We start from the raw sequence: 16193 nt of genomic DNA on the forward strand, positions 1-16193 counted from the left end.
TTTCATTTTGTCTGTTGACACAAACCCAAGAGCTGTCATTACTGGATTAGTGCTGTATAACTGATTTCACAATCTTCCATTATCACAATGGGGTGTCTCTCAGCTCAATTTGATTGACAGCTCCAAGTGGTTATAAGCTCTTCAAAATGGGGCTATGAATACAAATGCTAAGGGATCGAGCATTTGAAATAAATACTTGTTTTCATTAAGAACAAAGGACTTGAACGAAATATTTGTTTCCATGAGGGAATATGTTTTTGAAGGAATGTAAGTGCAGTGAATGGACTTTTATCAGTGGGATTGTTTATATATACTTAAAAAATATAAATCATGAAGTCCATAGTAGATACTACGAACTAGAATCAAAAATTTGACCGAATTTGTCCTGACTCTGTGCTTCTAATCTGGGAATGAAAATTCAATTCCAGGTCTCCATGCAGTTTAAAAGAAAGTTCTTCCTGGAATCAATGGCGACCCACACCAAAAAGTTCATTAAAAATTTAAAAAACATTGTGCAGCTGGGAGGAACTGTCCAACACTCACACCCGTCTGATTTTGGGCCTGACTCCACTCACTGATCATCCTCTTCTAATTGCCACTGCTATCCTGCCTAATTCTAATTCCCAACTCTCCTGGTTGCCTTCATCTCTCTGTTCCTTTTAAGGACTCACTTGAGGGTTGCTGCCATTAGCATAGTGCCTGATTTTCCAGGTATCTTTTCTGATTAGCTCTATAGGAATTCCCAATAGCTGTCTACAGCTTGCTGGTTTGATGATAATGAGACTCAAAGCCAATATTAGGAGCAACTCAGACTTTTTTTTGAGGTTCAGGGAGCTTTCCTTAGTTTTCACACATGTTCACTTTTGGGCTGTAAGTGAATTCACTTTGGTAGAAAAAATGGTTTACAGTTACGGGACCATTCCAAATACTATACATAATATTAAGTGTTTATGCTGCTGATACTTACATGTTGCCAATTCTATTTTGCGTTTATGAGGAGGATCTTGAATAATTTTGTTAATATCACCTCGACCTTCAAGTTCCATTGGTTTTTCCCACACTGACAGTTGTATTGAGGGGTTGAAGAAGAAAACACGGTCATCTCCAGTCCAGACAACACACCTGTGCATACAAGAAATTGCATTAATAAATCATATAGAAATACCATCAATGAGGTGATGTGGACAGGAGGGGATTAGTTTAAACATCACTAATTCCTTCTCTCACCATCCGACCATAATCAGGAAAATGGTCTTATTTGTTTCCCCCTTTATATTTCCCAACCCCTCAGTTTGTGTGCCATTCAATTTTCTATTACTGACCCCACACCAAACTCAAGATAAGATGAACTCAGAAAAGGGTTAGTTTATTGCACACATTCAAACAGTGAAAGGAGGGTTAGAACATTGCCTCCACATCAGACAGTATAGACAGCAGCAGAGAAAAGAAGGTTCAGTGTCTGCTTCAGTGTCTAAAGAATTGCAGATAAAATCAAACACTGCTGTTGTAAAAGTAAGATCTAAATGATGAATAGAAAGTGATTGGTACTTGAATCTTGAGACACATGTAGCTGACGGCAAGGACACGGAAGGAGAACTTATAGAAAGAAATGTACTGACTTCAGCTGTGGAACCACAAGACAGAGCTGAGTTCTGAAAACTTAACTCAGACCAGAGAAAATCAAAGCAAATTCAGTGGTCAATAGTGCCATAAAAAAACATTCAATGATGATGAACATGAGGGACACTGAGCTCCTCAGATCGGAAGTCATTCCTGACTTGAGATGGAGATCCAGTAAGAAGTCTCACAACACCAGGTTAAAGACCAAAAAAATTATTTGCTAGTAAACCCACAAGCTTTACTATCTCTATCAAATAAATTTGTTGGATTTTAACCTGATGTTGTGAGACTTCTTACTGTATTTGCCCCAGTCCAACGCCGGCATCTCCACATCTTGAGGTGGAGATGCCAGTGTTGGACTGGGATGGGCACAGTAAGAAGTCTCACAACACCAGGTTAAAGTCCAACAGGTTTATTTGGAGTCACGAGCTTTTGGAGTGCTGTTCCATCACCTGATTAAAGCTCGTGATTATAAATAAACCTGTTAGACTTTAACCTGGTGTTGTGAGACTTCTTACTATTCCCAATTTGCATAGAGGTAGGTAGAGACAAGGCCATGTGGTAACTTGAAAACAAAGAGGAAAATTTTAAATTGAAAGTATTATTTAACTGGGGCCAATGTAGATCAATGGGCACAGAGGTGATGAGTGACAAGGGTTTTATGTAATAGTTAGGGCATAGGCAGTGGTGTTTTGGATGTTCTCAGGTTTATGGAAAGTAGGATGTGGGAGGTCAACCAGAAGCAAGTTGAAATAGTTAAACCTACAGGCAACAAAAATCTGGATGAGTGTTTCAGCATCAGAAAAACTGAGCCAAGTGTGGTATCGTGCAAAGTCGTGGAGGTGGAATAGGTGATCTTGGTGATGATATGGATATGTGATTGGAAGCCCATCTCAAATTAAATATGCTATCAAGTTGACAAGGAAAGGGATGGAACCGGTAGCTATGGAATAGAGTTTGTATTGGGATCAAAGAGAACAGTTTCAGTCTTTGCAATATTGAGTTGGAGGAAATTTCTGCTCATGCAGCAATGGACTTTGGACAGGCAGTCTGACAGAGGAGGGTCAAGAGAAATAGTGGAGTCAGATGTTGTCAATGCTTTTGCATGATGCAACTGAGAGACAGGATGAAAATGAGAAATAGAATGAGGCCAGGAATAGCTTAGAGTATACCTGTGGAAATGATGTGGGAGCAGAAAACAAAGCCATTCCAGGTGATTCTCTGCAGAGAAAGAGTAGATTAAAAGCAGAGGAAGGATTTGAGTCTGAGTTCAAAGAATGAGTTGATGACAATGGCATTGAAAAGAGGTAAAGAGTAAAACAATTCCTTTGAATTGGTTGGAAGGTATAGGTAGATAGAATGCTGAGCAGTGGTGAACTGTGCCAGATGAGGTTTCAAAGAATAGCTGGTGAGCTTCAAGAACAAAAGGAGAACTGAATGAGTGAGATAGAATTTGTAAGTGTCAAAGGGATTGGCAGCAGCATTTGAAGAAGGTACAGACGGACTCGAGATTGGACACAAGTTAATTAACTATAGACATCGAATGGAAAGATTACATATTTGATCTAGGATGAAAAGGGACTCGGACTGTGTTGCGATATTCTCCAGAACAAATATTCTGTAAATTCTTGGGTTTTCAAACGCACTCTTGCTACAACCCCAGTGAAAGCTGGGTGAAATGGTTACTGATTAGATTGGTCCCAGAAATGGCAGAAGCTGGCCTTACATCATGGTTTATGTTGGCCCTGCAAGGGAAAAGCCTCAGTTTGTCCCAAACAAGAGCACTGATTTCAGAGGGTCAGGAAAGGTACTTAAAAGTCTGGGCATCTTCATGTTCTTAACCTAGGCATCCGGCCTGCTGAGCATAAGAACATAAGAACATAAGAAATAGGAGCAGGAGTAGGCCATCTGGCCCTTCGAGCCTGCCCCGCCATTCAATAAGATCATGGCTGATCTGTCGTGGCTCAGTTCCACTTTCCCGCCCTCTCCCCATAACCCTTAATCCCCTCTCTTATCAAAAACCCATCAACCCGCTTCTTAAAAATATTTAGCGAGGCAGCCTCCACCACTTCAACGGGCAGAGAATTCCAGAGATTCACCACCCTTTGAGTGAAGAAGTTCCTCCTCAACTCCGTTCTGAACTGCCCCCCCTTTATCTTGAGGCTGTGCCCCCTAGTCCTACTGTCTTTTTTGAGCGGGAAGAGTCTTTCCACCTCTATCCTATCCATCCCATTCATCATCTTATACGTCTCAATGAGATCTCCCCTCATTCTTCTAAACTCTAACGAGTACAAGCCTAGTTTATTCAGCCTCTCCTCATAGCTCAACCCCCTCAACTCCGGTATCAGCCTAGTAAACCTCCTCTGCACTCCCTCCAAGGCCAAAATATCCTTGCGCAGGTGCGGCGCCCAAAACTGCACACAGTACTCCAGCTGCGGCCTCACCAATGCCCTATACAGCTGCAGCAAGACCTCCCTACTTTTATATTCAATCCCCCTCGCTATGAAGGCCAGCATCCCATTCGCCTTCCTGACCACCTGCTGCACCTGCAGGCTGGGTTTTTGCGACTCATGCACAAGGACCCCGAGGTCCCTCTGCACCGTCGCCTGCTGCAGTTTTTCACCACGTAAGTAATAGTCCTTCCTACCATTCTTCCTACCAAAGTGGACCACCTCACACTTGCCAACATTAAATTCCATTTGCCATTTCCTGGCCCATTCGCCCAGCCTATCTAGATCCTTCTGCAGACTCTCCACACCCTCCGCACAATTTGCCTTTCCCCCAATCTTGGTGTCATCAGCAAATTTCGACACCCTACACTCGGTTCCCTCCTCCAGATCATCTATATAAATGGTAAATAGCTGAGGCCCCAGCACCGACCTCTGGGGCACCCCACTAGTCACCAACCGCCAATCCGAATAGCACCCATTGACCCCCACTCTCTGCCTCCTATTTGACAACCAATCCTCTATCCACGCTAACACCCTACCCCCAACTCCATGTCCTCTGACCTTCTGCAGTAACCTCTTGTGAGGTACCTTGTCAAACGCCTTCTGAAAATCCAGAAAGACCACATCCACCGGCTCTCCTCTATCCACCGCCCTAGACACATCCTCATAGAACTCCAGTAAATTGGTCAGACACGACTTCCCTTTAATGAAACCGTGTTGCGTCTGCCCTATCAAGCAATTCCCTTCAAGATGCCTCGCAATTTCCTCCTTAATGACGGATTCTAACATTTTACCTACCACAGACGTTAAACTAACCGGCCTGTAATTCCCCGCCTTTTGCCTGGCACCCTTCTTAAACAACGGCGTAACATTAGCCGTTTTCCAATCCTCCGGCACTTCCCCGGAATCCAGCGACGTCTGGAAAATAACCACCAAGGCATCCACTATCACCTCCGCCATTTCTTTCAGAACCCTCGGATGCATTCCATCCGGTCCTGGGGACTTGTCCACAATCAGCCCCTCCAGTCTGTCGCGCACCACCTCTCTAGTAACAGTAATGTCATTAAGACCCTCCAGTCCTACCACCTTTCCATCGCTAACACCCGGCAAATTATTCACGTCCTCCTCCGTGAAGACAGAAACAAAAAAGTTATTCAAGACCTTAGCCATATCCCCATCCCCTACCACTAGGTCCCCTTTCTCATCCGCTAAGGGACCAACGTTCACCCTAGCCAGCCTCTTCCTTTTTATATATTTATAAAAACTCTTGCTATCCTTTTTTATATTAAGTGCTAGCCCAGCTTCATAGCTTCTTCTACCCTCCTTTATCAACTTTTTTGTCAATCTTTGTTGACATTTAAACCTTTCCCAATCCTCTTCTCGCCCACTGCTCTTAGCTACTCTAAATTCCTCCGCTTTTAATTTAACACTTTCCTTCACCTCCTTCGTTATCCACGGCTTATTACCTCTCTTCCTACTGTCCTTTTTAACCATCGGAATAAATTTCTGCTGAGCACCAAGAAAGATCTCCTTAAAGATCCTCCACTGCTCCTCAGCAGACCTACCTTCCAACGCGCTCCCCCAGTCCACATTCGCCAATTCTTCTCTCATCCTACCATACTCCCCTCTATTCAAACAAAGGACACGTGTCCGGGAACCCACTTTCTCCTCCTCCATCTGCAACAGAAACTCCACCATACAATGATCACTCTCTCCAAGAGGATCCTTCACCTCAAGGTCCCTAATTCTACCCGCCTCATTACATAGCACCAGATCCAAGATAGCTCGCTCCCTCGTCGGCTCCAACACACACTGTTCCAGGAAACTATCCCGGCAGCATTCCAAGAACTCCTCCTCGAGCCCACCTCGTCCAACATGGGTCGACCAATCAATATGCAGATTGAAATCCCCCATAACTACTGCCGTCCCATTCCTGCACGCCGCACTTATTTGCGCGTTAACAGCCCGCCCCACCTCCAGATCATTATTCGGGGGCCTATAGACGACACCCACCAGCGTCTTCCTCCCTTTGCTGTTCCTAATCTCCACCCACAACGATTCCACTTTCTGCTCTTTGGCTCCGATATCATCCCTTGCTACCACCTTGATGCTGTCCTTAATCAGCAGAGCTACGCCACCCCCTCTTTCCTCCTGCCTATCCTTCCTAAACACTTGATAGCCCTGTACATTCATCTCCCAGTCCCTGTCACCTTGCAGCCACGTCTCTGTAATGGCCACCAGATCGTATCCATTTGTGTCGATCTGCGCCACCAGCTCATCCACTTTATTCCGAATGCTTCGTGCATTCAGATAAAGCGCTTTCATCCCAGCCTTCTTCTGGACCCTATTTGCCGTAACGCCACCACTTGGGACATCCTCAGCCTCTTCCCTTACCTGTACCCTATCCTTAACTGTAGACCTCCTAACATCACCTACCCTCGCACCCTCCCCCCCCCTAATTAGTTTAAAGCCCTGTCTACAGTTCTCTTTACTCGATTCGCCAGCACTCTGGTCCCAGCACGATTCAGACCAACCCCATCCCGCCCGAACAAGTCCCACCTACCCCAATACTGGTGCCAATGCCCCATAAATTCGATCCCATTCCTCCCACACCAATCTCTGAGCCACCCATTCACTTCCTTTATCCTGTCAACCCTATGCCCGTCTGCACTCGGTTCAGGCAGTAGCCCAGAGAAGACCACCTTGTCGGTTCTACTTTTTAATTCCATTCCCAGCTTCTCATACTCCCTCTCCAGATCCTCAGTCCGCACTTTGCCTACGTCGCTGGCACCCACATGTACCACCACAACTGGGTTCTCACCCTCCCACTCCAGATTCCTCTGCAGCCCAGCTGCGACATCCTGTACCCGAGCACCAGGCAGACAACACACCCTTCTGTGCACTTTGTCATTGTGACAAAGGACAGTGTCAATACCCTTCACCCCACTATCCCCAATCACTACTACGTTCCTTTTCCCCTTCTCTTTGCCTATGTCCTGCTGCATCACTGTACCGTGTGCAGTTTGCTCACCAACCTCACCTGCCTCGTCCTCTTCCAGACTGGAAGCAAGAACCTCAAACCTGTTATGCAGATTAAGAGGCTGAGGCCTCCGCTCCTCACCCCCCTTCCTCCTCCCAGCAGCCCCCTTTTGTTCCTGACCCTTAGATTTAGACAGTCTAGGGGGGGTGGATGTCACTTGCACCCCATTGACAATGACACCCTCTCTCCCCCTGATGAGCCTCAGTGTCTGTAGCTCAGAGGCCAGCTCAACCAGTCATACAGCTCTATAGAATAGCAGTTGAGAGTCATAATTTAGGCCCAGGTGCACAAAATAGTCTGAAGTCAAAAGAGCCATGCTGTTGTAGGGATATACCCCTGAACTGTGAACTCAGTACGGTCAACGTCAGAGATTCTACAAGGGTCATGTCCCAAGCATGTAAATGAGTGGCCAGCGTGAAGCATTGGCCCTGAAGCATTGCGACATAGACCAGCTAAATGGATTGTTGCTAGTACCCATGGAATCAAATCTTAGCAAAATCACTAACTTTAGCAAAAGATGAACGTAAAGTGGGGAAAGGTGGAAAAAGAAAGCAAATCTCCCCTTAAGAAGAAAATAAATCCTGTTGCACTGTCCCTTAATGGCTGACCTTCTTGAAAAGGGTGGAAGGAACAGAAAAAAAATCAGACATGATTGAATGGCAGAGTAGATTTAACGGGCCGAGTGGCCTAATTCTGCTCTTAGGTCTTATAGTTAAACTTAAACACAGGTGCCCAGATCTGCAGTAAGCAATGAAGTAGCAGTGTTTATGATTTATCTCAAAAGAAAGCTACTCAAAAAGACCTAGTGATCTCTTTGCTGTGGCCAGAGATTTATCCTCTCTTGATCAGTTCAAAGCTGGTGTCTAGTCAAGGGAAGCTCCGGACTTCTAGTATTGGGGATGTAATTAATCAGGTTGATCAGCCAGAAATATTGAAATATTCCCATAGGTAGAAAAATTAATTCAATTTGTCACATTTTAATCAAGAGTTTTACAGAGAGCAAAATAAACAATAGTGACATATTCATGCATTTAGGTAGATGATGAAATATTATAATTGATTTTTAAAAAATTAAAAAAGATGGATTTTTATTTTGATAGTCCACAAATATAAAATTAATTTTTCAGGGACCATGAAGCTGTTCAGTAATGATTATGAATTTAGTGTGCCATTAAAAAAAACTAATTACATTTGATTCAAAAGGTTTTTCCAAAGGTCTTTACAGAAAGACTAATAGCATAAAAGGGTGAATTTTCATCCATTTAGTGATTGCTGATTACAGTTTTTTTCATCATTCATCGGATGCGAACATTGCCGACGGGGCCAATATCTATTCTCCACCCCCAACTGCCTTTGAGAAGGTGCTTCTTGAACTGCTGCAGTTCATGTGATGTGGGTGCATCCTCGGCGCTGCATTGAAGGAAATTCCAGGTTCTTTATTAAGCAAAGGAACGGCGAGAAATTCCCAAGTCAGGATGCTTTATGACACTGAGGGAAACATGCAGTTGGTTGCCATGCAGCAGCTGCCTTTGTTCTTCCAGGTGATAAGATCACAGGTTTGGAATTTGCTCTCCAAGGAGACTTGGTGACTTGCTAGGGACTCTTCATCAGCATGCCCCAGGCAAATAAATTACTGGCAGCAACTTCTGGATTAACTGTGTTCAACTGTGCAGATTCCAGAAGTTGTTGTCAGTTTGAGAGGAGTCGGGCGGTGAATACTGACAGTTTCACCAAAATTCCAATTCTCTTAATGTTCACCATGACAAAATTGAAACTGCCACTAGTCTGTCCTATTTTAAAATTTTTATTTTAAATTGACTACCTAAATCTGCCTAGAGTGTTCTTCACAAGTCAAAACAACTCAGATAAACCATTGCTCAAATCGGAATTCAGGGCAAATCTGAATATCTTGACACTGCTTACAGAGGAATAACAAGAATTTGTCATGATCAGATAACATATCCTGTCGTTCCATTATAACCCACAGAAAAACGATCTTTTGCATCAATGTTTATGACATGGAGATAGAATTGTTTAAGGTCTTATACTGTGTAAATCAAACAAAATAGAGTCAAATAACTCACATATTACCCTGCTGTTCTATTTCAAATATAATTACATTCAAAGTCTCTAACACTAGATCTGTTCTAACCAAAAAATCGTAAGTGATCACAGAATCATTACAATGCCGAAGGAGGCCATTTGGCCTATCAAATCTGCACTGACTCTCTGAAAGAGCATTCTACCTAGTCCCATTCCCCTACTTTATCCCTGTAATCTTACACAGTCTTTTTTTTCAAATAATAATCCAATTCCCTTTTGAATACCTCGATCAATTCTGCTTCCCCCCCCGCCTCTCAGGAAGCTCATTCCAGACTCGAACCATACCCTGGATGATAATAATTTTTCCTCATATCACTTATACTCCATTTACTCCAGGACTGCCTAAACTCACCATGTCAGAGTTGATCTTCAAGTTTGCCAGGACAAAGACGAGCAATCCAGCAAAGTCACCTTCAACCCAGTTGTGAGTGATGAGGTCAGCCCCCAGTCTGCAACCTGAGCCCACCTAACGCCCCGGACCAATGAGGGATGCTTTCTCTGCAGCCTGCCAGTGGCAGAGGGACAAGTGGCTACTAGACCTACCTCCTTGTCCCCTCTAGGCCCAAGGCACCAGGCCAGGGTGTCAGTGCCAGGGTGCTTGTGCACCATTGGCTGTGCCAAGGTGCGTGACTTAAGTAGGGCGGGGCGGGGGGAATCTCTTTGCATTGGATGTAATAACATATAAGAAAACGTTTGTGATTCTGAAACACCAGGCATTATCTATTTTGTTTTTAAAAGCCTACACCAACTTCAGAGGCTCACATAGGGATAATTGGAGTACTGTGTGCAGTTTTGGGCGCCGCACCTGCGCAAGGATATTTTGGCCTTGGAGGGAGTGCAGAGGAGGTTTACTAGGCTGATACCGGAGTTGAGGGGGTTGAGCTATGAGGAGAGGCTGAATAAACTAGGCTTGTACTCGTTAGAGTTTAGAAGAATGAGGGGAGATCTCATTGAGACGTATAAGATGATGAATGGGATGGATAGGATAGAGGTGGAGAGACTCTTCCCGCTCAAAAAAGACAGTAGGACTAGGGGGCACAGCCTCAAGATAAAGGGGAGGCGGTTTAGAACGGAGTTGAGGAGGAACTTCTTCACTCAAAGGGTGGTGAATATCTGGAATTCTCTGCCCGTTGAAGTGGTGGAGGCTGCCTCGCTAAATATTTTTAAGAAGCGGGTTGATGGGTTTTTGATAGGAGAGGGGATTAAGGGTTATGGGGAGAGGGCGGGAAAGTGGAACTGAGCCACGACAGATCAGCCATGATCTTATTGAATGGCGGGGCAGGCTCGAGGGGCCAGATGGCCTACTCCTGCTCCTATTTCTTATGTTCTTATGTTCATGTCAAATAGTTAACAGTTTTCTCTTACATATTTCTTACAACCCAACGAGTGTACAAATGGCCACTTTTGCCATGAGAATTTTATCCTGTTCATTCTAGTATTTTATATAAATTATCTTATTGGTCTGAGGTTGTCTCTTGCCTCCAGTTCATTTATCAGAAAGGGAAAATTCAGAGGACAGCCTGTGCGAGCTACTTCAGTCTCCGATATGTGGAACAAAGGTTCTCTGCTAGGACCTCTGTGGCGCTCTGCTGTTAAATTGAAAGTGGGCAGTAAAGTATTGTCTGTGGCTTGTAACAGGTCTAAGGTCAACTGAGGGGACTGACCAGCAACATTGAGCCTGACAGGAATGTAGCACACAAATCTGAAAATCGTTGCACACAGCATGAAGCTGAAATCAATATGTAAATATCATTGTGAATTGAGTTGACAACTTATGCATTGGGTAATGTTGAGGTGAACTGGCATATAAAGAGATCCAATACTCAGCATGGTGCTTCCTGCAGAACTAAAAAAAAAATTACCGACAATGTATGTTTTGACCTTGGCGGAGATCAGTAATGTTCTTATTTTTTTAAAATCCAAAACCCAGGTATTCACCTAGTGGCATAGCGGTTAGCACTGCTGCCTCACAGCACCAGAGACCTGGGTTCAATACCCATCTTGGGTCACTGTCTTTGCGGAGTCTGCATATTCTCCCTGTGTCTGCACGGGTTTCCTCCAAATGCTCCAGTTTCCTCCCACAGTCCAAAAGAAGTGCTGGTTAGGTGCACTGGCCATGCTAAATTCTCTCTCAGTGTACCTGAACAGGCGCTGGAGTATGATGACTAGATTTTTACAGTAACTTCATTGCAGTGTTAATGTAAGCCTACTTGTGACACTAATAAATAAAAGCAGCCACAAGATTCACAGTTTAAAACAAATAATTTTACTACTCAAAAATCAAAGAACATGAATACTAATAATGACACTTGTGTCAATAGTCAGTTAGGTTAAATATGTTAAAGGTAAAATTAAAGTTATTTATACTCTAAACTGATCTTCTTGACTCCACATTCTTTCTACACCCCATTTGACTTACACTCCCAATAACTCAAGTCAGATACTTGACAGAAATTGGAAGATTACTCACTTTGTCTGAGTACTTTAAGGATCGGGTATTCTTTGTTTTTTTAACAATTCAGCAAGGTTGCTCCTTCAAAGCTCTTTTGCCCGTCCTCTGGCTGAGACTTCCAATTTAACATAGGTGTTGCTAGCGTCTTAAGAGTAGCCACTTCGGGTCAGAATTCTTCTATTTCTACTGTTTTTAATTCTCAATTCTTGCATCAAGAACTCTTTCATCTTAGTTTGGCTATCCCAGAAGGCCAACTCACTGTTATTGGAATCCTCCAGCTGGGAAGAGCTTTAAAGTCTCTAGGTCAGCGCCCAGAATTTCAACTGAATCCTGCTTTAAAAAAAGATGCTCCTTGCAATCAGCTTCTTATACGTTAAATCTAAACTCTTAAATTGTTTGAACACAGAACTTCACCCAGGAACCTACTCATTTCTGTAATTAACTTAATATGGTTGACCTTTCTATTACATAGAAACATAGGGCCTGATTCTCCCAAAAGTGTTGAATTGGTGAGAAAACTGGTGTAGATCACAAATGTTTTCTCAGTTCAACTTCTGACCCAAATCTCCCAAGGTCTGCGCAATGCAGAGGTCACAATTGTGAAAGCTCGGGAGCGGGGTCTCTTCACATTGGAGCCTGACAGTTCTGCGTATGCGCAGTGGCCCTGGTCTGTCAGATTGCAGTTTCCTGGCCAGCTCAATTGCTAGCCAGCCCGGGACACTCACAGTGCTTCCACCCCATTCCCGGCCTCATCATGGCTTGCACAAGCATTCCCGGGCCATACCCAACACCCCCCCAAACCCCTCCATCCAGGAGTGCTCCGATCTCCAGCACCCCTGCAGCAGTGGCGATCCCCCTACCCCCGCACAGAAGGAAGATTCCTCCTCCCACCCCCAAAAGACCACCCACCCTGCTCAGCCCACCCCGACCGCCCTCCGGCCCTGACTGATCCCAATGCAGAGTGGCAGTGGGATCGCCCCACCCCTACTCATCAGCCCAACCTACAACAGGCCCTGCCCCTTAGCCACGCCCGCAACAGGACTCCCCTCCCCCTTTGCCCCACCCAATGCCCGATTCCAAGTGCCAAGGTGCCTCCTAGGCATGGGCATTTGCCCCTTGGGCAGTGCCGGGGTACAGGCTGGCATTTCCAGGGTGCCCATGCTCAGGGGCACCACCTCTCTGCTGCCTGAACCCCTGTAGGGCTCTGATTTCACCCCTTCACTCTGGGGGAGGTGGGGGAGGGGGGTCTCCCACTAATTTGCTGCAAGTGAGGGGCTCGTCTAAACCCCGTGAGAGCAAAATACTCCTGGTAGGGTGAGAGATATTTTTGGGCCTGGAGAATTCCATGCCGGGCCCGACAATTACACTTAAAATATGTGAAAAACAGATTCAAATTACTTACCTCTCTTTGCACTAGTTTCCAGCACGGCCCCGACTGCACCTATTCTCCAGCTATGGGAGACATAGCTGGATCGGGAATGCATGCACAAATCCTGCAAAATGGCTGGTAAACGATGCACCAAAACATGTGCATGTCAGGGTGGGAGAATTGGAACCATATAACCTAGAAGGCACTTCGAGCCTGCTCCACCATTCATTTTTATTATGGCTCATTATCAAATTCAATATCATGATCCTTGCTTCCCCCCATATCCCTTTAGCCCTAAGAGCTATATCTAATTTTTTCTTGAAATCAAAGTGTTTTGTCCTCAACCATTCTGTTGTAGTGCATTCCACACATTCACCACCCTCTGGGTGAAAAAATGTCTCTTCACCTCTGTTCTAGCTCCTCACTAAAATGTAAATTTTATTCATATCTTTTTTTGTGAAAACTGAAGGAAAGTACAAATTTAATTCCTCAGCCATTTCTTTATTCCCTGTTAAGAACTCTCCTATTTCTGACTATAAGGGACCTACATTTGTTTTTGTCAATCCTTTTTGCTTTACATAACTACAGAAACTTTTAGAGCAAGTTTTTATGTTCCCCGCTAGCCCACTTTCATACTCTATTTTTCCCCTCTTAATCAATCACTTGGTCCTCCTTTGCTGATTTTTAAACTGCTCCCAATCCTCCCTATTGCTTTTTCTTGCCAATTTGTATGCTTCTTCCTTTAATCTGACACTTGCTCTTGTAAGCTATGGTTTGGCCACAAATCCCTTACTACTCTTGCACCAAACAGGAACAAACACCTTCTGGAGTTCACCTATTCCTTCTTTAAATTCCTGCCATTATCTGTCCACTGTCTTTCTTTTCAGTAATATTTCCCAGACCATCATGGCCAATTCATGCTTCATACTATCATAGTTACTTTTATTGAGATTCAGGACCCTGGTCTCAGAATCAACTACATCATTATCCATCTTGACAAAGAATTCTACCATATAATGATCATTCGTCCCTAAGTGTTCTCTCACAATTAAATTGCCAAATGATCCTTTATCATTGCGCAACACCTAGTCCAAGATGGCCTGTTCTCTTATTTGCTTCACAATGTATTGCTCCAGAAATTCCTCCCCTATTGTACCGTGACTAATTTGATTCTCCCAACCTAATATGCAGATTCAAGTTGCCCCTAATCACAGATGTTCCTTTAACACATGCATCTCTGATTTCCTGTCTAATGCTTTTCCCGCCACAACCACGACAGTTTGGTGGTCTGTATACCACTCCCACCAATGTTTTTTTCCCCTTGTTGTTTCTTAATTCCACCCAAACAGATTCCACATCATCTATGCTAATATCTTTCCTCAATATCGTATCAATATCATCTTTAATCAACAAAGCAACTCCACCACCTTTTCCTTTCCATCTGTCCTTCCTAAACACTGAATAGCGCTCAATGTTTAGTTCCCATCCTTGATCACCTTGGAGACATGTCTCTGTAATGCCACCTGTATCATACCCCTTTACATCCATCTGTGCAACTTATTCATCCATTTTGTTTTGAATGCTTTGAGCATTCAGGTACAAAACCTTAAAATGGGTGCTTTTAAGATTTCTTTTCACTTTCCTTTTTTTTACTCTGCCTTTATCTAACTCTGGCCTTTGATTTTTCTGCCTATCATTTTCCTTAAGGTCTTTTCCTCTTGTTCTTAATTCTCCCTGCTCTGATTCCTTGCAAAGATTTCCATCCCTTGGCATATTAGTTTAAATCCTCACCAACCACTGTAGCAAGTACTAACCCCTCCCCCCCACCCACCAAATCAACGCAAAGACGTCAGTCCTGATCCTGCCCAGGTGTAATCCAACAAGTTTGTACAGGATCCAGCTCCCCCGGAAGCAGTCCCAATACCCTAGGAATCTGACTGCCTCCCCCTCTCACCTTCTTTTCCGCCACATATTCATCCTATCTACCCTACTGTTTCTACACTGACTAGCATGTGGCACAGGTAGTAATCCTGAGATCACCACCTCTGAGGTATGACTTTTCAGTTTGCTTCCTAGCTCCCCATATTCTGCTTTTAGGACCTGATCCCTTTTTCAAACTGCATCATTTGTACCAACATGTACTATGAACATTGGTTGTTTGCCCTCCCCTTTCAGAATGTCCTGCAGCTGCTCCGAGTCATACTTGTCCCTACACCTGGAAGGCAACATGCTATCCTGAAGTCTCATTTGCAGACACAGAAATGCCTATCCATTCCCATTACAACTGAATCCCCGATAATGACTGCATTCCCACACTTTTCACTCCTTCTCTCTGCAGCAAAACCAATTGTGCTGTAATAGATTTGACTTGCTGTTTTCCCCTGAAAGGCTATTCCCCTCAACTGTACCCAAAATGGTATATCCATTTTGCAGGGGAGCAGCCATAGGAGGTAGCTGCACTGCTTGCCTAACTCTCTTGCTCTGCCTGTAGGTCAATCATTTTCTTCCTGTCTGTGGAGTCTGAACCTGTGGTGTGACCACCTCTCTATATGTGCTATCCACAACACTGGATAGCACATGGATGCCTCATGGATGCTCCAGTGTCCCCAACCATTGGTCCTGCTGTGAAATGCAGGCTTCCAGGAGCTGCAGCTGGAGACACATCCTGCACACCTGTTGGCCCTGGGCACTGGAAATGTTCCTGGCCTCCCACATGGAGCACTAAGTGCAGACTATGGCTTGGAGCTCTCCTATCATGTTTTACGCCTTTATTGTTCATTTCCAAGGCAACTTGGTCACATGATCACCCGCTGGAAGCAAGTGGCTGTTTACAATAGATCACCTTTCAAAGAAACCTGGCTCTTTGAGGGACTATCGCACCAACATAAAACATAGGTTTATCCCCCAAAAGCCCATGGACCATTATATATAAAGGTTGAGCTGATAAATGCAAGTTCTTTCACAGCTATGGCATGATATTAAACAATTTAAAATCAAAAATATCACAATATATTGGTTAAGTATGATTCCATTTTGAATATTTTACTGCATACATTCAGTAGAATCTATCATGATTGCCAGGCATTTCAATTGACAGATGAAATTCTAAAGGATGCTCTTAGGGAAATGATTTCTGAATTACAAATCACCATTTTACTA

General features: G+C 44.1%; 1 protein-coding gene across 2 annotated transcripts in view; it reads right to left on the minus strand.

Annotated features, from left to right (window-relative positions):
* The window catches only part of tcerg1l (transcription elongation regulator 1 like), a 636404-nt gene that overhangs the window by 214664 nt on the left and 405547 nt on the right, over positions 1 to 16193 (minus strand). For both annotated transcript variants that reach the window (XM_080205273.1, XM_080205274.1), the window contains exon 9: positions 968 to 1122. In XM_080205273.1, coding sequence (XP_080061399.1) covers positions 968 to 1122 — 155 coding nt within the window. The remainder of the gene's footprint in view (positions 1 to 967; positions 1123 to 16193) is intronic.

Source organism: Carcharhinus amblyrhynchos, chromosome 17 (genome assembly GCF_965287045.1).
Source record: "Carcharhinus amblyrhynchos chromosome 17, sCarAmb.v2.hapA, whole genome shotgun sequence".
Taxonomy (NCBI): domain Eukaryota; kingdom Metazoa; phylum Chordata; class Chondrichthyes; order Carcharhiniformes; family Carcharhinidae; genus Carcharhinus; species Carcharhinus amblyrhynchos.